Source organism: Melozone crissalis, unplaced genomic scaffold (genome assembly GCF_028551555.1).
Source record: "Melozone crissalis strain CALT ecotype California unplaced genomic scaffold, PUWL_Pcris_2 ptg000027l_1, whole genome shotgun sequence".
NCBI classification, from domain to species: domain Eukaryota; kingdom Metazoa; phylum Chordata; class Aves; order Passeriformes; family Passerellidae; genus Melozone; species Melozone crissalis.
In genome coordinates, this window is record NW_026535805.1 from 77,921,466 (window position 1) to 77,945,778 (window position 24,313).

General features: G+C 36.8%; 1 protein-coding gene across 20 annotated transcripts in view; it reads right to left on the reverse strand.

The window, feature by feature from the left end:
• The window catches only part of RIMS1 (regulating synaptic membrane exocytosis 1), a 305,897-nt gene that overhangs the window by 170,047 nt on the left and 111,537 nt on the right, over positions 1–24,313 (reverse strand). For all 20 annotated transcript variants that reach the window (XM_054280426.1, XM_054280437.1, XM_054280428.1 and 17 more), the window contains exons 2-3: positions 19,971–20,184; positions 18,178–18,189 (exon numbers count right to left, since the gene is read on the reverse strand). In XM_054280426.1, the coding sequence (XP_054136401.1) occupies positions 18,178–18,189; positions 19,971–20,184 (226 nt within the window). The remainder of the gene's footprint in view (positions 1–18,177; positions 18,190–19,970; positions 20,185–24,313) is intronic.

Here is a 24,313-nt window from a genome sequence, read left to right on the forward strand (position 1 = left end):
GTGAGTTTGCTCAACATCTGATTTGCAGTTACTCCCTACCAAAAGGATGACACAGGTGTTTTTGGCTTTTTGTTGTTTTGGTTTTTTACAATTCCATCTTTGTTGATCCTACCTTCTGAGATGTCCATGGTCCTTTCTTTTAATTCTCCCACCTCTCGCTCCAGGTGCAGAGTCTGAGGCTAAGTTGATTAAGTCTGTGCTATCTGTGCTACCAAGATCGAGCACAAAGGAACCTCAGTAAATCTGGGATGGAAGATTTGAGGAAGGGGAAGAGAGAATGTCAGTGTTCTACAACAAATTTGAGTGGATATTTCAGATTTATTAAAAAATAAAAAAACAACCAGGGAAAACAATGTTTTTGGCAAGGAAAAGTGTAGATTTTTAGGAAAGCAAAGACCATGGGAGACTGAGAAAGGGTTAAACAATTGTGGGTCTGAATATGGAAGATTCAAAACATAAGGAAAAGGAAAATGGGGCAGGGAAATGCACCAGGAATTTTGTGCCAGTGTAAGAATATTGCAATTTTTTAACTGATCTAAACAGCACATTGTTGACAGCAAATTTACAGACTATACCCAGTATTAATATCAGAGGTTTACTGCTCTGAATTTGCAATACTACTGGCAGGCCACACAGGGAAAGAGGGAAGTTTCAATAGGGTAAGATGATGTAAAGCAGTGCAGAACAATATACTTAGAAAAATCCAACAGTAATGACATTTCATTATCTGATGAAGCTACTGTTACAAAAACAGGTTAAAATTTGAGATCAGAACTTTGCTAGATGAGGAGAACCATTCTGATCTTCTGCACTTACCTGCAAATTCCCAGATATCTAATCAGGCTTTGTAATTCCTAAACAAATAAAAGGCATATAGTGCAGTGACAACTTAAGGCTATTTGGGGAAGAGGCAATAGTCAAGGATATTTTGCCTCTTTATTATCTGAAATAGAGGGATGCCTACTCCATGGTAGTACAAATACAGCGACCATGAACTGGACTTGTGCTCACATGCCTGTTCAACAGAAGCAAGCAATCCTTTTCATCAGGTAAGGGGTTTGTGTGTTGCAGGTTTCTGTGTGTCTCAGGAGTTCAATTTAATGGCCAGTTAGTTCCCTTATACAAAAGGAAGAGAATCATGTCAGCAACTTAAAGAACTTTCTTATTCCCTGCTTGGTAGAAGGTAGCTTTGCCTTAGAAACAGCTTCCAGAGCTGGTGAGGTCCATCTACTGTTGCCAGGACTTGGATGACCTCTCCTGCATACTGATATTTGCTCAATATACAGTCCTATTTGGTGTAGCTGAACACTAAACACAAACATGGAGTCTGGAGGAAGCAGGAGTACCTCTGATCACACTGTATATCAAAAAATAACTTTCAGATACATCAGCCTTCTGCTGGGTTCAAAGAGTCGGCCCATTTTGTGAACTGCAAAGATCATTTTCACCAAGATGTGTGATGAGCATTCCATGCTCAGTTACTGTTCCTCTCAGTCTTGATTTGATCCTTGCATGTTCTTGTGACTCCATCTTTGAGCTTTTTTAATTCAGATTATGTAACACTGCCAGCAGAATGATCTCAGCCAAACAAATCAACTTTAGTTATTTAAATCCAAAATGGACATAATAGAAAAAATCAGACAATTCCACCCTCATCCGCAGTCACAGGGAGAGGTTTTCAAGAATATATTATTTCAGTAGAATCTATTCTTTCTAGAATCAGAGTTTAATGATTCCTCTGTATTTCTCTCTAGTTTATAATTAATTTTAACTTTACACTGAATCAGGTCAGTAGACTACATATTTATAAGGTTAGTTTAATTCTGGTTGTCTCTGTAAGTTTTAGGTGATTATACTAAAACCAGCGGTTTATCCCAGCTTAAATACGACTGCTTTACCAGAGGTCAGGCTGTTCTGGCCCTGTGTCTTTAATAACTCTCCCTTAACCACTTCAGTTCTTTAGACAAAAGAATCCAGGGAAGAAGGGAAGACTTGTGAGATGAGGTGGCCAAGAAGAACAAATGTCCAAGAGGACATGGATGAAGAGATAAAAAGGTTCAAAGTAGGGTGACGAGAAAAGAGAGAGAGGCAACAAGTTGAGGAAAAAAAATGAGAGATGGACTTTGGGAGAAAGTAGGACAAATATCAGAGATTATTAGGAAACTAGCGGGCTGGAAAAGCAACAAAATTGGATTGTTTTGTTGTCACAGTGCAAAAGTGCATTTGGAACAGCGATGTCACATGGACAAATAAAACTTACTTCAGAGGAAACTCTACTTCCTTTTCTTGGTTTAAGGTTTTTTCCTTTGGGTTTAGTTTTTTTCTTCAGAAAAGAAGGAAGGCATTTGGGGATTCAGGGTTGTCTTTCTTTTAAGAGAAATGCTTTTAGGTGAGCTTTACATCTCTTCAGGCATAACTAGCATAAGGCATTACCAAGCCCACACACACGTGCACTATGACAAACACCTTACAAAGGAGCTGACCAGGGCTCAGTGCACTGCAGAAAATAGCTCCAGATTGGTTGTGAAACACTAAAGCTCTAAATGCAAACAAAGCACATCCAGCAGCTTTTGTAATAATCATGTGGCACTGCAGTCTTTTATTTGCAAATCCTTCACTTTTTCCTCCCTGCTTATTTTAAAGAAACAACCTATTCTGAAGTTTAACATTCTACCACTAGAAGAGGCCTCTATATTTCTATGCTGAGCACAAGTGATGAGAGTATTGCTTCCCTTGTAAGAATTTGCTGCTTGCAGACTTTGACATAACTGAAAGGTTTAAGATCTGCACTGAATGTCATGCTCTGCCTAAGCCATACTATAGTACCAAGTCCTCTGTATGATTTTAATGGCTGTCCTTCAAATTAAAGCGGAAGTGACTCTTCAATTTCTAAATCTACATATTTTTATTTCTCTCCCTCTCTACTATATAATTACATCCAAGCATTTTGTCTGAAAGGGTTGCTGAGACTATGCCATGTCACTTCCTGTGCAAGCACAAGCAGCTTTTCTTTGTGAAATGTTTATGGTATTTGCTAAACTTAGACTTCCCAAAATGTTTATTGCACAGAAGCCTAAGAATCACTGCATACTACAATAATCTTGAGCAATGTTCTCTTTCCTTGCTGTTTAAAGTGTGGGAATCTAAATTCTTTGCACTCATTTAATACAATAATATGTGACATTTAAATTGAAAAAGGAAATTACTGGGCAGCTAAAGTCAGCCATCCAGAAAACTATCAGAAATAAGAAGGAAAAAAGATTGAGACATAGATTTAAATAAACTCAAAAGATTGAGTTTATCAGCAAGATAAACTGCTAGGAAATAGTAATTACTGTTAAAATATATGCTGGAGAGACTATATACTTAAAAGGACAGAAAAATAAAACCAAAATAGAAGCAATGAGGAAAAGGTGATTTTCTTAGCCAAGAAACACTGTGGTAGCTACATTTATAACATAGATATGGCAAAAAATAGAGATTGTATTTCAAAATAATCATTTAAGAAAACACTAAAAATGCAGATTCCTTCCAAACAAACCCAAGGCCTTAACCAGCTGAAAGGGCACAGAGCACCTCGTGTCAGATGAGTTTTGAGAACAGAGCCAACTTAAAAGTAATATAAGGTGTTGTACATCAGAAAGCTCTTCTAGCCATAATTTAGCACTTCTGAAAGAGTGGCAAATTTGCTTTTAAAAGCAAATGTTAGAATAGTTAAACCCCAAATGTGATCTTTCTGGAGCTAAAATAGACAGACAGGCATGTTATGTTGATGTGAGTTTACAGTTAGCTCTGTGATCATCCTTTAACTTGTTTTCATCCACATGGTGCATACAAAGTTGCTTTTGTATGATTCTAACCTATTACACAATGTATAATGTAACAGTGGAATGCTAAGTGCAGCATTATTATCTAATAAATATTTAATTATAAATTACCTTATAAGGGAAATAAATCCTGTAACACTGCCTCAAAAATTGCCACATTGATATGGTTTCAAAATTTAATTGTAATTAGAAAAATTAACAGAAGTTGAGAAAAAAAAATGAGAAATGAAAGCAAGTGAATAAGGATAATTGCAACCCATGTGCCACTGACTGCATAAAGGATAGAAAATTAAGAAAACAGGGAAGTCTTCCAAAGTAATGTTTTAAAAATCTGCATCATTTGCCCTGAAAACAAATTATTGTTTCATGCATCAAATCCAAGGATTAAACCCAGTGAGCTCACAGAAGACAGCAGTAACTGCAGGTACTTGTGGCCAAAGAACAGGAAGTGATCAAGTAGAACATGGCAAGCTGATGCCATGATATGCAGAGCTACAACAAGAAATGGGCCTTGCCAGCCCCAAGGTGAGGGAAGAGGGAAGGAAGAGGGGATGTTTAGGGGAGGAAGTACTGCAGTCCCCTGGGCAGGGAAGTCCCTTCGTCCTGAAGACAAGACCATGCTGGGGAAGGTTTTCCTGACGGAAGCTGCAGCCCCTGGAGAAACCACATGGGAGCAGGTATTTGTCCTGAAAGACTGTGGCCACAGAGGATGCTGTGGGCCACAGCTGGAGCAGGACGGGCCACAGCTGGAGGAGGAGGGAGCAACAGAGGAGAACTATTATGGGCTGGTCCCAGCCCATGCCTGGTGCCCTGTGCCACGTGGCTGGACAAGGCAGAGGAGTGGGGAGTGGAGTAGTGAAGAGAATGGAGAAAGGAGGAGCAGATGGGTATTTTAGGTTTTGTCTGTGCTTCTCACAATCACACTCTATTTTAACTGGCAGTAAATTAAATTAACCATCCCCAAGCTGAGTCTGTTTTACCCATGGTGGTTGGTGAACCAGCTCCCTGTTTCTATGTCAGCCCATGAGCTTTTCCATCTTATTTTCTCTCCTTGTCCTGTTGGAGCCTCTAGCAGCCAGACAAGGTCAATCCATGACAGAAGCCTCTCTAAAAAGACTTACAAATGGAGAAATGTGTAAATCGTTTTGTGAAACAAACTGCATAGCAGTTTTTTACAAATGACTGAAAGCCCATCTACAGTCCTTGGAATCTTAAGTTTATCCTCATAGTTTTCAATGGGAGAAAAAAAAACCATCTGGATGCATTTCAGCAGCAGCTCAGATAGATTTAACAGTCTTCTTAATCAATTTTAACTTAGTCATGAACTTCCATATCAAGAGACTCAAAACTCAAGTTATTTTCTATGCAATTACAGTCACTGAAGCATTGATTTCTATTTATCAGTGGGCCTTACTAATAGAGGGCCAGATTTGTCAAGCTTTCAACTCTCTTTTCAATGGATAACTTGGAAATTCGGGCACATGGTCTGGAGAGAACTGAACCTAGCAGTATGTAACAGATGTTGAGGCTCCATAAAGCTTTTGCTGCAGTAACCTTTGAAGGTGTACATATCTCTCTAGCACTACAACAGGAGCACAGTTTCTGAGAAACACACACTAGGTTAGCACGACTGCCTGCCAAACCTGCCTGAAACTTGTATGGCTTGAAGCATTGGGCTTGCTCCTTGACTTGGCTGCATGGCTAACTGCACCTGCCTTTTGTATCCAATTAGCTAGCTACCTGTCATCTTCTTTTTACAAAAAGAAGCAGTTTCTCCTAAAACAACCAGACCAACTTGTTTTTTCTCCAATGACCATCTTACCCTCAAGAAGGCTAAAACATTCTATCCTTGATTAAGGCTTTTTATTCCCTTAGCTGACTTGATCTTTCTGAAGCTGAGTACTGACCTGAACTCTACCATTCTCATTATCTGAAAGCTGTGCATAGCAAATTTTCAATAAGAGTTTATGACTTCTCATTGCATGGTCAGAAAGTTAAAAAAAAAGATTTTGGTCTTCACAGGCCTATGAATTATACTCAAAAAATGGAAAAGAATTTACCAACATGAATAAGCATATCCTAAATAAAATACTGAAAATCTAAGTGTGGTTTAGTACAATTTTTGGTAATATACAACATTTGCTTGTCAGTGACTGTCTGTAATGTAGGGGGAAAAAGCCAAATTGAACTCTCTACAGTGGAATATATTCACAACTTTCCACATATCACAGACTGCATAAGACCATATACCCTCTTTTAAGGAGGTCAATTCATGTAGGAGACAAAAGGTTAAAAAAGAACCAGCTGGTGCATGAATTGTCAGGTTGTCTGTAGAGGAGAAAACACGTAGGTGTGCACAGAAGATTCAGAGTGAGTGTGTAGAGTTTCATTAGAGACAAGACTAAAAATAGGCTTCTGGATGCGTCTACAGACCATTGCTGCTGTACAATTTGCTACTGTAAATGATGAAAAACTGTTGTAGGATTCAACTGCCTCAACACTGGCCTTCATTCCCACCTTCAATGCCCTAACACTTCCAAAGTAAGAGCCTGGAGCTGTAAGGTACAACGTGGGTATTACCTGAGAGCCAGCCTGACTGGGGCAGCTGCTGGGAGCCACAGAAAAACTCTGCAGTACCTTATAGGGCACTTGGTGACTTGGGGCTCTCTCTGGCTAAACAGGAGCCACAGCTGAGAAAGATGCAGAGCTGATTCAGTCTAGTTCAGAGCATGCTGAAGCACTCTGGGGCACGTTGATCTCCCCCCATAAGTATTATGAAAGCATAAACCCAGCTCACATTTAATGAGCTGGGTTCTCATAATGTGAGGGGTACTCATCTGGAACTGGTTCCTACTCAGTCTCGCAGGAAAATGCATTGACTTAATCTCCTTTGGACACCTCACCAGTCTCCTCTTTAATAGTCTACACAAAAGACCAGGAGGTAAGCTCCTCTAACATTGGCAACAGGCTCTTCTAAACACTCACTGGTTGATTAGGAAAACATCAGGGGTATGGAAGGAAGGGATATAACCTGCAACACAGGACATCCACAAGAGTATGTTTATATCTACGCTGAAAGCTTCGGGGGCAAAAAAACCCCAAACAAAAACATAAAGCAGATTAAATCTTCCTTAGTTTAATTCCTTTGTTGCTTTTTCTGCTGCATTAAACTTTCAGCTGTCTCTGTAGTCTCTTGACCCATCCACAAAGGCAGTAAAATGAGTCCCTGAAGTAGTCTAGAAAAGCAGGCTTCTTTACAGCTAAAAGGACTGATCCAAATAATCCTGAGGGGTAAAGCTGCCAGGCTCACAAAGGTCTTAAGAGCAGTTCACTGATGAACTTTCAACTGCCCTCTCTCTGTTTGTAGAAGATATTTGGTCAGGGAAGAAAAAAGTAACTTTGCTGATGCATACACAGCAAAGGTATGAGCTTTGACCACTTGTGACAGTCTGTCTGAATTTTCCCTCATCTGCCTCACGATCGTCCTTGGGAGCCCACTGAAGAGAAGACCCCCCTGTCTATATCTGGCTCTGAAGGAGAAAAGTCACACGCCATGGGCCCTGAGACCTGAAAGCTCAGTGTTGAGCTATTGTTTTCACAGGAGTGTTTGCTGTATGCTAAGAAGAGGGCACCATGCCCCGTTTGCAACAATAGCAGCTCTGGAAGCTGTCCCACCTCTTGGCCTGGCTGGACTTCTCCTGAGTTTCAGGTGGTCTCCCACAGAAGACCCTCACCTGTTTTACAACCACCGTGACAGACAGACTGAGATGTAAGAAGATTCTCCATCAAGAACTGAGACATGAATCTCCTAAAAGGCCCCTCTGCTCCTTCCAAGGGCTGGGACTGAAACCCCCAGCCCGGGGGAGGTGTGTGGGGGAGGCAAGCTGACCAAAGCAAGATGTTTGCCTGCAGGTTGTGACCACTGGACCAAGAACACAATGGCTCTCATTTACTGCTGAGAACATGGACTACCTGTTACATCTATCAAGCTCATTTACTGCCGAGAACATAGACTACCTGTTACATCTGTTCCCTATTGTATCTGTTTCCCCCCCCTCGCAATTTTCAGTAATAAAAACCTCTGAGTTAGCTAGAGCCTTTGAGATCTCCCCAGCATAGCAGGCAGACCCTCGGCTGGACTGGACCAAAGGACTTTGTCTCTGCGTTGGTAGCTATATCCCCTCTCTCTCTCTCTCTCTTTCTCTATCTTTTTCTCTCCCTTAATCCCTCTATCGCATTTTTGCTGTAGTTATTTCAATAAAACCACATTTGATTTGATTATCACTGCAAACCCCCTTGTACCGTGTTGGTGGTTTGCACTCTGAGATCATTCCTACGAACCATCAGGTCATCTGTCCACTAGGACGGGCCCTGACACCACTTACCATATGTTGCAGAGAAAAAGTTACACTACCAGTATTAAAATCCCAGCAACACACAAAAATTTCTTCCAGTCATGACAATACAACCCTCATTCCCATGCTCAGCTATTTCCAGAGAGCCCCAGCAACATCTGCTCATCTCGATAATTAGTCTGCATTTCTCAGTAATACTCAACTTTTCAGAATTAAATATCTCAAACAACTGTCCCAAAACTCACCACTACAAAGTGTTTTGCTATGGGAGCCTGTTTTTTATGAACAAGGTAATAACAAATATAATAGATTATTGAGAAATTAACATTTAACTCCAAAGATTCCATAAACCTGTTGCATGTAATTTATTTGACAGGTGTTTTAGCTGGAATACTGAAACTGCACAGTACATGATTAAACTTCAGCCTAAATAACATACAGCTTTTTGAAAATCTCAATCTGGATTAAAAAAATTATTGGGTTTTATCTGGTCTTTACAAAAATTCAGATTACATTTTGTCCAGATTTTCATTTAATCTCTGACCAGTCATTAAACAACTGGTAACAGATACTTTATATCATTTTGTAATCACAGTTTTGGAGAGAGATTTAATTTATCTCTGTAGGAAGGCTGATTTGCAGATGGGTCCCTATATTAAAGGAATTTGAAGAAACTCACAAAATATTACAGAAACTTTTTCTATAGATTTCCTTGCTTGAAATATACACTTCTATCTTCAATTATGCTTAATAAAACCATTTACCTTAGGTATGTGTATGACAAACTATCCTACATCCTCTCTAACTGCAGCACTGAAGACGTATAGACAGAAAGTCTCCATCCCTTAAGTAAAATTAAAAATGCTCCAGAAGGCAAAATATATACAAACATAGAAGTATCTTTTATCTAGGACATTACATGGCTAAAAATACACTGAATTTTAATCCTGGATGAGGATTAACGCTATTTATGATAAAAAGAGAAACAGCAAGAGAGCACAGATTACATTTAGCCCTCATAATTTCTTTGTTCTCTTGAATTTTTTTCAGCTACTTGTTGATTTCTCATAATGCATAATAGGTCAAAAATCTTACCAAATCTCTCTTTGCAGTAAGATCTCTTTCTGGCTAAAGTACCCCTGGTTTTGTGGTGCCAGAATAGCCCAGGAATTCAGTTTACTAATTTAATTCTAGTTAGCATTCCTATGTTATTTTATAACTACCAAAACCAAACAATTTTGCCTCAGCAGTGTACATAGCTATGAACATTTTAAATATTAGGAGTCATACTTAGTCCTAGCCCCCACAGATCACATTAAAAATCCCATCACATAGAAGAATCTTACATTAATGAGGACTACAATGATTGAAACTGAAAGACACAAATTCCAATAAATAAAATGATCAAGTAAAGAATTCATTGGGCTTAAGGGGCACACACTGGGCTGTCAAATCAGCCTGAGCTTAAATGAGTGCACTCTCACATGCCTGGAAGCTGACAGCTGGTTTTTGTGTGATCACATGGAACAAGTGTACTCAGAGGCTGAACAAGGGGATTCAGTTAGTGTTGCCAAAAGCTCAAGTTTTTTAGGGAAGAATGATATATGATTAGAAGACATCTTCCTTTATATGGGATCCTTTTACAAGACTTTTCACAGTTACCACAGCTGGGCACAGTTTGAAATAAGGGACATGATGCTGGATTGATTGTCTTCTAGCAATAAAATACACCCAAGTACATCTAGGAAACAGATCACTGCTGGAAAAACTGAAGGTGCATTGCTCAGATAAAAACAAGCCCCACCAGGTGCTGCCACAGGACTTCTAGCTCTGACTGAGCCCTGCTTGGACATCAGCAGTCAGCTCTGCTGGTGCACCATATCCCCTCAGGCATCCCACAGAAGAACACACTTCTTCAAGTCTCCTGAGCCTAAACACATCCCTGGACATCTGCATGTTTGCTACTCTGTTCTCCCTCAATGTCTTTGAGGGAGGGACAAAAAAAAAAAAAAAAAAGAAAAAAAAAGTCTCTAAAACTAAGCTTTCATTGGAGTATCAATTGGAAGAGATATCAAGGCTTCTTTTTTCTGGGTGAACTAGATTAAAGTTTAGATGGTGTGAAATATTTGCCTGCCTGGTTTGTCTCTGTAAAGTGATCCCTTCTATTTAGCCCTCCACAGCAAGGAAGGCTTCAGATAATATTTTTCTACACTTACATTTTTTTTTGCACCAAAACTTCAACTGCAAATGACAAAAGACAAACCCACCTCTCTTGGTTTGCCAAGAGATGGCACATTGTTATGGGGCTCTCCATCCAGAAATAGATGTGTTAATTTTGGATGCATTTACCTGAAGCATTCAAAAAATAGCTCAAAATTATGACATTCAGGGTCCTGTCTGACAGATGCCTCCTTCACTGATAAGCCACCTCTTGCATGGAGAAATGCTGGATGAGTATATTGACTGTCTGATTCTACACAAGTACACACATTTTATGACAGGCAACAGTAATGGCATTTTTATTTAATTTCTATCTTCTCAGCACTGCACACTACAAATTCATTTCCAGTGGTCAGACCTGCCATACAGAAGCACATTGGAAAAGTGGGTTATATCCAGACTCACCCCACTCTCATGCAGATGGACTCCCCAGGATTCCCCACTATCCTCCACTAACATTGCAGACCACCAGTTTCAAAGAGCTGTAAATCTACCCAATTAAATGAACTTATTCACTAAAATGTTGATATAATAAATATATGCAGAGAAACTAGGCATGTACAAATCAAATTCACCTATACCAGTCACAGTCTCTGGATTAGTCACTAATTTCATCACCAAGATGATTGATTTCTCTATAAGCTGAAAAAAGATAGTTTGTAGTACAACTAAGGCAGCTAAATATTATAGGAAATCACATTCTTAAAATTTAAATTTTTAAGAAAATTGAGATACTTTTTTTAGATCTTCCTTATTAAGACAGTGTATTTGCTTATTAGTTCTGTATTCCATAGCAAAAAAATAATAATATCTTCATTATATGTGGTATATAAGATCTCTAATATCTTCTATGAATTCTGCAGTGCCAACAAGTAACAAATTTTTGTAAAAATTATTCCATTACAGAAATGAAGATAACAGAAATATAGAAAATACACAATACCTTGCAAAGAAACTTTTTTGTTTAATTTGAAATGCAATAGGGCAAACTGAATTCAGAATGAACAATTGCAAATTTGATGTGGCAATGAAAATGCCAGTGGACTTTTGGATTTTAAGACACCATAAAGGCAATAGTCCAATAGTAATAGTAGTGAGATTGGATTTGACTTGTCAGCAAGAGGTAACAATAAATTCAAAGCAATCCATATAATGAATTAAAGGACTTGAAAAAATAGGACATTGTGGAAAATTAACACAATTAAATGTGCATAATACATGGAAATGATAGTTTGAAATAAGGGACATGATGCTGGATGCAAGAACAGTTCCAAATAGTTAGAGTGATCTCACAGCTGAAACTGCAGCTTGCTATCTACACGTTTTGCAGGGATTTAAGGCTGAGTTTGGTTTCTACTGATTGTAACATTACTGGAAACACACTGAAGTAAAGAACAACTGTAGGACTCATAAACAGATTCCTGGAGTGATTATGCTTTGAAAATTATCATCTACACAGACCAAGCTAAACAGACATCCTACCTGTAGCTAATCAACCCTATTCCCAAAAATACATAAATTTGAAATATTTACTGTACAATCCTTAAATATTTATAAGACTTAGTATTTATGAGAATGTTAATAATGATTCAGCAATAATGATTTGTTCATAAGAATAAAAGGTTCCTCTTACAAATAAAGCCCTCATTAAAGAAGTGCTCTGTTCAAAATTAGGATTTTAATTTTATGTATCATTATTATTACAGCTATCTACATTATTGATGGTACAATTGCAAGCAAAAGGTGATCAAATACTATTAATGCATTTCCAATCAATCAGAATTAATAACTATAAGAGCAAGATGTAGAAAGAAGGTTTTATTTCATGCATATAAAGATACAATTTTAGAAATTTTTAATTCATTTATATTTTTTCCTCCTGATTTTATAAAATTGTACACATATTCTGACTAGTCAGAGATGATCAGAATTGTGTCTGGTTTAAACTCTTCATTTTTTCCTTTTACCTTACACCAGATATGCATACATTATCATATTAATTCTATAAGGTCATACTTGTTCATTTTCAACACTGTATTCACTGGATAGACAAGGATCAAAATCTACTATAAAGTTACAGTCTACAGGATCATATTGATTATATTAAGGTGTATGAACACATATACCTTTCTCATTACTTTGTGTTACACCACTAGTATTTTCTTTCATTATCCTCCTTCTTCTTAAGGTGCACTGCATTAAAAATATCTCAGATTTCAATTTTTATAACTTGCTTAATTTACTTGTGGTTTTAAAATATATCTGCAGTTGAAACTAATTAACTGAAATTATCTTCCTTTACACAAGACCTTGAAATCTCATCTCCTTACTTACAGATATTTAGGTCATAGATTAATCATATTTGACAAGAGGTGAATAAAAATATTTCTGTATTGTTGTATTTTCTGAAACCAGTACTTATTAGAAAAGTGCAATAAAATAATTTCAGCCAAGATCTAAATACTAACTCAAAGTATACTTCTGGACAAAAACACAAAAAGAAAAATAATTTCAATATTTTGAATTCTGTCTTTGCAGTAAAACTGACCCAAGTCAGTTAGGAAGATGTTCCTCTTCAATACTGACAGCACTGTATCCCATCTGGAAAAGCAGCTTTTATCATAATGGAGTTCAACATTGATCTCCCACACCTCAGACAGTAACTGAGCCAGCAGGATGCACAATATTTTTTGGGAGAACCACTGGAAGGCTCTCCTGCTCCTGCTCCTCAGCTTTGTATCATCAACTAAATTGGACCAAACAGAATATGAGATCATGAGTGTTAAAATGATAAAAATACTACATTGAAAGAAATGAAAAGCTCAACATTGATTTGGTAGCTTTGGTGTTTCTTTCTCTCTGAATGCTGAAAAAAATCAACATAGTGTTCTCTCTAAAGGATTCTGTAAAATTCTGAAACTCATTTGTCCAAAGCTGTAAGTCACAGAATTATTCCCTAACAGAACTTAAGGAGATTTTGTGTAAGCCTATAATGTGTATAGTTACAATAAGCAAACAAATAACAAAAATGACATGAAATATCTTTGAGTTTACCACTGTTCACTCTGCAAGGCAAAAGACACATGAATATGCCAAGCTGGAAGGAGCAAGTTCCCTTAACATTGGGGCGTTGGATCAGACGACCACCCCAACCTCAGTCCTTCAGAGATTCTGTGACTGCTATAGCATAACATCTCTTTCTGTCCAGAGAAATGGGCACATAAACAATAACTCCTCAGGTGATTTAAATACCTTCAATCATTAACAGATTTCAAAGGTCAAAAAATTGGGTTGCCCTGTACTTCCTGTATTAGGCATTGTAGTAGGATGCATGTACATTCGCTTATGAAAAATCTGTACAATACATGCTTATACATACAGATTCTCAGCAAACTTGGTGAAGAGCAAGCTAATTTTAAGGATTTCCCCAGAAATTTTATACACTTGTATTTGTTTGAAAGCAAATTAACTTCCCAAAAGCAGAGGACAATGATCCCTCCCCCCTTACTTGAAATAGAATTCCTCAATTTCTTGCTGGCCTTTGTTTGGTTTTTTTTTTCCCTGCTAGAAGCAGCAGCTCTAGGGAGGCATTACTGAAAAGCAGTGCTTCTTTCATGATGCATATAAACCCCATATCTTTTGGAAACAAATTACATTGAATGCTACAGAGAGAAAATGTATCTGCTATCAATTTGCAATTTGCTATGTAATTTACATCCTTCTGTTGGATTTTTCTGTTTTGTTCTACAGCTGTGTTAGTCAGAGCATACAGAAATTAGTCTTTTAATGGACAATTTGACCTAGGAGTTCTGTTCAAGAGATGTAAAAAAAATCCTGACAATCCAGACATTTTGTTCTGACAATATTACCAACCTCTGTTAAAGCTTTAGTACACAGCTGAATTACATGGCATATGTAGTCAAGTTGGTAAGGCTTAAATTAGCAAGCCATTATGTAAGCAAATTTTAAGTATAATTTAAAGGAACTAAATTACAAGCTCCCTGAAAAAGCCACCTGACACACAATTAAGCAACTGTTTCCAAGTTGTCCTTCTTTCCAAGTATAAATCACTGATATTATACTAAAATGAAAACAATCTCAGTGAGAGCCAGATCAGAAACAGGACTCTCTTCTGCACTGATTACCAGCATTATTTTCTGCAACCACATACTACTAAGTTCAGTGACATAAATTCTCATATATTTATAATGTATTTTACATCCGGATTTCCCACCAGTTGCCCTTTACGTATGGAAATAGAAAAAAGAGAAAGCAAACTGCTCTATTCTGCAAAGCACAGGAAAATTGTAACAACATTTACTTTTAACACTTGTTCCTTATTTTTTTCATTTGAAAGTTGATAAAAAATAGTAATCCTAATGAAACCTCTACAGTGGTAGACTGATTGCTATGGATAATTATATAGCTTAATCTGGAACATGGATCTTCCACCTAATTCTGTCAATGTCATACATATTTCACTTAGTTCAATACAAACACAGCACCTCACGAAATATCTGAATTTTGATCCAAAGTAACTACATTTGCTCATTCATTTTTTTATCCTATACTGTATCTCCTCTTCTATAAGGAGAAAGAAACACGGAGCAGGTGATCACAAAGGCAATACATATTTTTGCATTACCAAACCAAATACTGTGAAAAAGTTTTGCAGGAATGAGGAAAGAAAAAAAGTTGTATTTTCAGTCATTTTTCTGCTTTACAAGGTTGTGGTACCATGGCAGGGAAGAACAGAGAAAGCAGTGGCAGCCAGTCCATCAGGAGGACTGAGGTTGGACCCTTCCCACCCCTTACCAAACCATGGGCAACTACTAGTTGGACATTTTCCCGACTTTTCCACTGCCCTAAAATATTTCCAAAATATTACCAAAATATAATCAAAATATGTCACATCACAGGAGAGAGTGAATGGAACAGAAGGAAGTAACTTAAACCCACTACCATTTTGGCAATTAAAATCTTGCTGTATGGAACAGAACTAAAAGGATTCAAAATGGAAGTGTAGGCCCTCTATAAAGAACTAAAACCACCTAGGATATTCTGCCAAAATAGAAATGTCAGCTTTCTCTCAAAGAAAAAAGAAACCTACCTGACTTCCTTCTGAAATCTTATCTCACATAAAATTGAATTAAACCCACTAAATGTGGTCTGCCTGCAACTATGTGAAAGGAGAGCAAACTCAGGTTAGAAGTACAAAGGGCTAACCAATACTCAAAAAGCATGAAAGAACTTCAGAAATATATTTGAGTATGCATTGACATTTTAGAACAAGAATAATTGAAATTCATGTAACTCATTAGTCACTAGAGTACGCCAGTTATTGCCAATTAATTTTGGAAGTGTAATGGAGTCATTTCTTGATCAGCCTAGGACGACTACTAACTCTCACTACAAGGTGTTTTGGGATGTCCTTTATGATTTTAAATTAGGAGAGAACATATTAAGTCCTGGTATATATATTTGAAAAAATCCTTAAGGAATATTTGGCACTTATTTGAAAAGGTCAAGAAAAGCTTCAAAGCATTACATTTTTAAAATATTTAGCCACAATCAAGAGCTGCAAGGACCTCTTAGGGACCTTGTACATTGCCCTACAGCCACAAGCAACCACATCACATAAATCCTTCCCTAACCTCATTAAATTTAGCCTTTAAGTTTTATTGGGCTCTTTTTCTTTCCAATAAGCCACATGAAATAAATTCTCAAGGCTGTAATGCTTGTAAACATCTTTTTTCAAGCCAGGAGTGTTTAGGACCAAGTCGTACATATTTGGTCTCATATATTCACTGTCCTCTATTCTCATGTTTAAATTTTCTGCATTTCCACACATCAATTCCATACTTCCAGTTATCAACTATAATTGCTTTAGGTCTTGTCCCCTTAATCTCCCCAGCCTCCTCTCACATGAGCAGCTCTCCATTTTCTGGATCATACTCTGATTGACTTTCTTTGTGCCTGCCACAATTTGTATTTGTAAAGATGGGTAATGCATGGGAAACAACACCCCAGGTGAGGGATCATTAATTCTCCAACCCTACAGGAAACACCTGAATCAAAGTTAACATTTGACTTTTCCTGAGCTGACACTTTGGTAATTCACACTTCAGCATCCTTGCCAAACGATGAAGAAACTTGGTGCATGTGTTTGGTATCAAGACAATTTATTGTGGTAAAAAATTCATGTGGACACTAAGGGATAAATACATTTTAAAAGTTTTTACTGATATGAAACTTGCCATATGTAATTTGTCAGGAATGTTGAGCCATTGAAAATAATTAAGAAATAATATTTTTCTCATGTTGCTCTATTTTAATTATACCAATTGTTCTAAAACATGCTATTTTTAGGCATATATTAATATTTTGAAATTAACTAATTCTATATATTACATTAACTTTTAGAGAGAGGCACTGCTAAAGCAATGGTACTTTAAAGAAGTGATCCCCAAGTTTTTCACACATTCAGGACTAGTTATTATCATTAACTTTTCAGCTGTTAAAGAGAAGTAGCTCAGCTTTATCACACCATATAGAATTTATTTTCACACATTACTATTAAGGCATTTTCTTGGCATGTGGAAGACTGGTGTTCAACACCTAAACTAACCTAAGCCTTTGGAAAAACCTGAACTAAGACAAGTGCAAATTATAAGGATGTATTTAATTGAATTTAGGAGAATCCAAACAAGTCAGATATGTTTTCAGAATATATCTTCAGAGTAGCTGTAATACTAACATATTAAAAACCTACTGCAATGCTCAAATGTGATAGAAATCATTTCCTCTGGGAATTTAAACAATACTAAATTTCAGGTTACAGATGTGCTAGTATTTAAAATGGGGGCAAAACACATAACACCATATTGCAAGCATAACTCAACAAAGAAAATATCAAAAGCTACACTGGATTGTAAATAATTTACACTTGTTTCAGCTGAGGTACCAGAAAAGCTACCTAATTGCCATACTTAATACTCCAATTAAAAATCTGGAGTACTACCTTTTGCAGAAGTGCCCCAGAAAAGGAGGCAAATGCACGTGCACTGCTCTGCTCAGGCACTGCCACACCTCATGCCATGCACAGGGTGCAGAGAGGAACAGGGAACTCCCCTCACCTCTCTGAGACAAGGCACAGGCAACACTGGGGAATATGCCTGTGCTTGATCCTAAAAGTTCTGCAGATTTTTAAAATTATAACTATGCATTCAGAAAGGATTCACTCCACCTTGCTCACAATACTTACGTCCAGTTTGTTTGCCTATATATATTATTCCAAATGTCAATCAAAAAGCTGATTTTACAAGAATTCCCTGAGTTTCTGCTGCAGCTAGAGGTGAAACACAGCAAACCATGTAAAACAGTGTAAAATTAGAATTAAGTACTAAATTAGATTTCCTGAAGCTGATGGAAGGACCTTGCATGCAAAAAGTCAAAACAGTTAACTAAAGATGTATTTATGAAATAAAATTTTATTATACTTTATCGGCTCCTCTACTTTTTAGCCTATAAATAATTCTCAGTCCTTAATTTCTTTCATTGTCATAACTTTGACTAGAGTCTTGGGTTTCCTTGCTGAGCTGTCTTCAAGGCCTATGTTCAGCTAAGGGACGTGCAGGGCCTGGGTGTCAGGATTCCTGTTTTCCCCCCTCCCCTGTGGGTGATTATGAAATTTCAGTTCAGTTTTTCACATTAATATGTATCCCAGTTAACTAACAACATTATAACAATAAATTATAAAAAGCATGGATTCTAACCACTTTGTCCTCCTTTGGGAAAGCATCCAAGGAAGCAGAATAAAAAGAGAAAAGAAAAAAAGAAGAGATAAAGAATAAAATAGGCAAGTATTATTAGACAGATTTCAAAGAAATGCAATTCCAATAACTCTCTACGAAGAGACAAAACCACAAAATTAAGAACAAAAGAGCTTTAAATAAAAAGATGACATTACTGTATATGTTGAAAACATGTTTTCGTGCCTTGACCCACAGAAGCATAAACAATATAAGAAACAAAATGCAAGTTACAAATGAAATTACACTCTTCCATTTCTGTGGCTTGAAATAGGGGGTGAAAAATGGTTAAAATACATTTCCATTTTTTTTTTCTGAATAAAGTTAAGCTGTATCACATGCACTCATTAATAGAATAATGTAACGCATCAAAGTAAACTATATTTTCAGAGACTTGCTCTGATGACACCATCTACAGGTGACACAATGCAATGCATCTATTTTTACTAATATTAATACATTTTCATTCAGTTTACCTACATAGTTCTCTTCAGCATGTGAATTTAATTTAGTTGAGACTCACAGGTACATCGAGGCCTATGGAAAATCTCTAAAACAACCATGAAATACATCTTTTTGAGGAATCATTTTTGCTTTACATGAAATTTCAGAAGGCCTATTCAGCTGATGTCCATCTTAAAAAAAGTGAAAAGGCCACAAACTCGTTCCTTTGTGAACATGATTATCTGCTATACAATCTGTGTTCACTTTTAGGTGAATTTGTGTCAATACCAAGAGCACCTATAAATTTACCCTACAAAAGCCTGGCATCTTAAAGTCACACAAGAAAGTTGCCTCATCTCATGTCAAAAAATAAAACTGTTCACGTAATAAAAAGAGATGTGTAAAATTTACAGCATTTTATTTTAAATTATATATAAAAATTATTTTATATAAATTATATATATTATATAAATTATACATATAGATAATATAAATTATATAAAATATTTTAAATTTTAAAACATTTTAAAATTCATAAAGTTTTACAACCCACCATAGTTCTTGATGACCAGCCAAAAATAATCACTGGAAAACAGTATTCCAAATTTAGATCTTACTGCTCTAGTATGAGAGAGTAGTCAGAGGCTTGGAAGGGACTGACTGACCAGAGGGTACTCTTGGATAATATCTGGTTTTGTGGAAAGCTGCTGCAGCTAACTCATGCAAATCAGAGGGAGAACCATTCATTTCACTTACCTGAAAGTAGGATGCTTAATCCAGACTAATCTGAAGTTTTATTCTTTAAATAAATTTTAAATTAATTGGCATAACACTTTTCCTGTGCCAAGCAAAGTGGTTGTTTTTTGGTTTTTTTAAACCAAAAAGCTGACTGACTTAATGTAAAAGCAATCTATAAATGTTTATGACAAGCTCTATGAAAATAAAAATGTAATATTAAATAAGGCTTCAATAAGAATTTATTAATATGGAGTTGTACCTGAGCAAAAGGGTTTCTTTCATTCCATGAAAAACAAGTATATTTTCTACAAGCTTTCGCTCCATAGAACTGGACACTATTACTCTTTTGCTTTAATTAACTCTGTGATTCCCAAGTACCTTGGCAATCATTAGATACATTTGCTTTACTTGTATGATTTTACATTGATTTACGTGTATGATACACATATCATAATGAAGCAATGAACGAAACACTTAGGTAAAATGAAGCATGAAATGCCAAACTTAAAGTGAACAATCTGCAGCATGGCAATGTCAGGAGGCTTTTCCTTAAGAGCATACATCAGAACACTTACATTGTTTGATCGCAGAGAGACACGACCTCCACACCGAGCACAGAACTTGGTCCGGCAATAAGAGCACAAATGGCCACAACCATCTGCAAACTTTGTTTTATGACAGATTCCACATGTTGGAGCATCATCCTTGTGCTCTCCCTGGTAACGGCGGGCTTCTTCCCCTATCTTTCTTACTTGCTCTTTATAGCTTTCAAATTGTTGATGCAACCTCCTGCATAGATGAGAAAAAAGTTTATACAGCATGAATAGGAGGAAAGATTACTACTCTGTATTTCTTCAGTTTGCAACTCCATCTAATATTCTGGGCCTGCTCACAATACTACATGCACCTCATATCAAATACACACTGCACACAGAAGACTGTATATGGCAATCTAAAGGACAAAAAAAATAGGCATCTTTATTCTTGAAGGCTTACTTCAAAGATTACATACAAATCATTTCACTTGACCAGAAATTGATCCAAATGCATATACTGAACAAAACTGCCTACCATGTAGTGAATAAAAGAAATAACTTTGTGAACAAATCTGCATCTTTTTAACCAACTGAATATATTCATCAGGTGTAATCAAAATATGTAAATCAATCTCCAGTTTCAGTGCTTTCAAAATCTAGATTACTAACACATGCAACAGATATTTTAAAACATGGTCTGCGATGACACTGACCTTACAAGAACATGAGAACATATTTTTATTTCAAATTTGTATCTTAACAATCTGTTGTGTTTTCTCTTGTTAAGTATGAGTGAATACTTAAAGTTTGCTATCCCTCATTATGGATATTCCAGCTTAGCTGTAGGAGTATACAGAAGCATTAGCAGGTGCACAGGTTCCTAGGATGAAGACTGGTTTTGAAAGAAGGAGCACTTCTCCTCCAGCTGCCCCAAACAACAAACACCCTGACCCTATGCCCACCATCTGGAGAAGCATGCTGCTGCACAACACACTCACCTCCTAAACACAGCTCAAAAAGACCTGAGCCAGCCCAAGGAGGAGATTCCAGAAGGGCAAAACTTGGTCTTTGCTACATGCTATGTAGAACTGTAAGGCTTTTCCAGATGCTGCTTCAAATCTACATCTCCACGGATAACGTTTAAAAATCATGAGCAATTACACAGATCATGAATAGAAAGAGGCAATCTTGAGTTTAATAAATGGAAACAGTAGGTGTGTTGTCTATAGAGGTCTTGGTGATATCCTTTATCTCTGCACTGAGCTACCTCTACCTACTTCCTTAATTAGCACTGACTCACACCATTTAACCAGTGTATTTTTAGTGACACAATGCCATGTTTCTGTGGGCTTGTGTGTGTGTATGTGTGTGTGTGGAGAACTTGTCTGGAGTTTTAAGATGTTAATGATCTGTGTTATTTGTATGAAACACTTTTTTTGGTGATGTGGATATTTTTACTTTAACGTGATATTCAAGCCTAAAAAATGATAATTCAACTTAACTCACAGGAATTGTGGTAAAACACACATAATTCAGTGGGACAGGAATATTATTGCTCGTAAATTGTATTTCAACCAGCTCTCACACTAAAACCAGTAACATCACATGGGTGCATTCTAGTGAGAGTGCAACAACTGCAAAAGCTAAGCAACTGAATAATCTATTCTCCCTAACTACAAACATGATACATTATACTTAACGCTTTATGCAAATCAAAAGCTTGGCAGGAGCAGCAAAGGGTTTGTTTTGTTTTATTTTTTACTAACCTGCTTAAAAACCTTTGCAGTATTGAGTAAGATGAGAAAAGTACGTCAAAGAATTAGGCAAAATACTGGAGAAACTTAATACTTTTTGCCATATAACTGGATTACACATATGAATTAATTTATCTTACACAGCTTCTCACTTATAATGCATAAAAACAACTGAAGACATTCAGGAATTTTTATAATAACCAGCTTAAAGAATGCAATTAAATAATGGAGAGGTGTGTAGGTAAATTTCTTATTACATCAAATATTCTATTAAAAAATGAAACCATGGAAACTTAATTCAGTTCTCCTCCACTAGAGTAAAACCAAAAGCCCTGGCTGTTCACTAACATGGAAAGGGAAGATAACAGCAAGCGCTGCCCCTCTTCCTGTTCTTTTCCAATTCTACATTTGAACATTTCTATCTCAAACAAAGCTTAGGAAGAGTATTAAGACAATTATGTTTTTTTCCTTCTGTGTGCACCAAGAGATAGATGAACATGCTACAAACTGGGCAAAACTTAAATGAGATGAAATTAAACTTCTTTATAAATGAGTATCAGTTGTTTATAGATTTGTTAATTTCTGAATCCATGTAAGACATGTTTTACTATGAGGGCCTTGAAACCTTTATCTTGCATATCACATACAGCACTACTGAGGAAATGCTGGCATTTTATCTACAGTGAGAACGGAACTGGAGAAAACGACTGCACATTTCACAGAAAGAGTCTTACCCAGCTCACAGCAGGTCTGGTTCAATTGGCTCTTTTTTTAACCACCTTTCCTACCTTTTTGAGGAAAAAGCTGGATCTCTGTATCTCTCGCTCTTCTATAATGGTGGCAGAAAATCCCTCTCAATAGTTTTGCCGTATATAGAAGTATTTTAAGTATTAAGCAAGAACTAAGATACAGTTGTTAGGTTTTGATTTGTTCCTTAACTTCCAGGCTATTGAGCACATTTTCATCAGATGAAAGGAAAATTTAAAACTATTAAATATTCCTTAATGTAGACAAGCACCTAAAGGTTAAACTAAAGACCTAATAAGAGCATATGATACAATGGCTTGGCAGAGCCTTGAGACAGACACCAATGCAATCCCCTCTTACAGAAAGAGCAACCAGACCACTGTGTAAGAGGGATATATGCACACACCCATATGATTTTTCATCATGCACCCAAACATTTATCTGGTTCTGCTACTGAAGTGAAGGGCACTTGCAGGATTAGCTTACTCTGAGACATTGCTGCAGCACTTCACCCGTGCAGACTCTGAACAAGGAGCTGCATCCACACGAGTGGACGTGTCTGGGGAGGGCGCTGCCATTCCACGCTCACAGGCATGGCACACACGAGTGATAAAAAAAGATCCCACCATGGGAGAGTCTTTGGGCAAATCACATCTCCTGTGACTAAACCACACTCTTCTGTTGCTAAAATACTGGAGAGACTGAGCAGCTTGGAGAGGGACATCAGCCTCGGGACTTTGCTGCAGCTGCAAAGGGGATCAAGCATCACCACCCACAGTGCACAAAAACCAACACACACTTTGCATGCCTACAGGGAAAGACTTAACCCGCTCACTTTTACCATGTACATACAACTCAACACATGTTTAGGTTGCTGCTGTTTTTTCTCCAAGAAAACATGATGGCTTCCTCCTCCCCTTTTTTTTCAAAGGTATTTCACAAAAACCCCTGCTTCAGCTGTGCTATATATGTACCATATTTTCATTTGAACATTCATTATTTTAATTTGATGGTAAGACTTTTACTTTTTACAGTGTAAACTAGTAAAAAAAATACTGATAGGCAATTCTTCAAGGCTTTACTCACATCTTCATATACTTAGCAAAAACTTGTAAGCCTTGGAGAACACTTGTCATAAATACCTTACATAATTTAAACTTTTCAGACAGCTCACTGATATAATTAGGAGGACAAACAATGAACATTGAGGCCATTTATAACATTGTCTGATCAAAAATTGTTACATAACACAGAGAAATTATCATTTATGTTGTTGGATTCTTTGGACCTGGACCAAGATGTATATTTATTTTTTTATTATTTTAATTATTTAAATTACAATTGAAGGCTGTAATTTTTTAACAGACTATATTATTGCTTCTTTTGCTGTTTTAAATTCATGTATTAAATTATATTTAGCTATTTCAAATACCTATCTACATTATTTACACATATATGCTGAAGAGTAGAAAGCTTCAAAATATCGCATTTGCATATATATGCTCTGTCTGCGCAGGTTTTATAAAAAATGTATTAAGATTTGTGTCTCTTTAATGTAGTTAACATTTTAAATTACTTTAAATGTGGAATGAAATTATATTTTGTACTTCCTTAGAAATCCAGTAGGTGGCAATGCAGATCGTATTTTCAGTCTCCCAGTTCAACTCAAATGGTTCAGTCTCGAAATTAAACACCTGATGTAATGTTATAAAAATATTATGCCCTGTCATGGGTTCATGTTAGTAGAAAAAGTGCCGCCTTCTAAGTGACACAGCCTTAAGTAACTATCCACCAGCAGCTACCACGTCTGAAAAAAAGCTTAGCAAAATGCAGCATTTTATCCTCTTCACCCACACCACACAAACACATCATCACACAGAG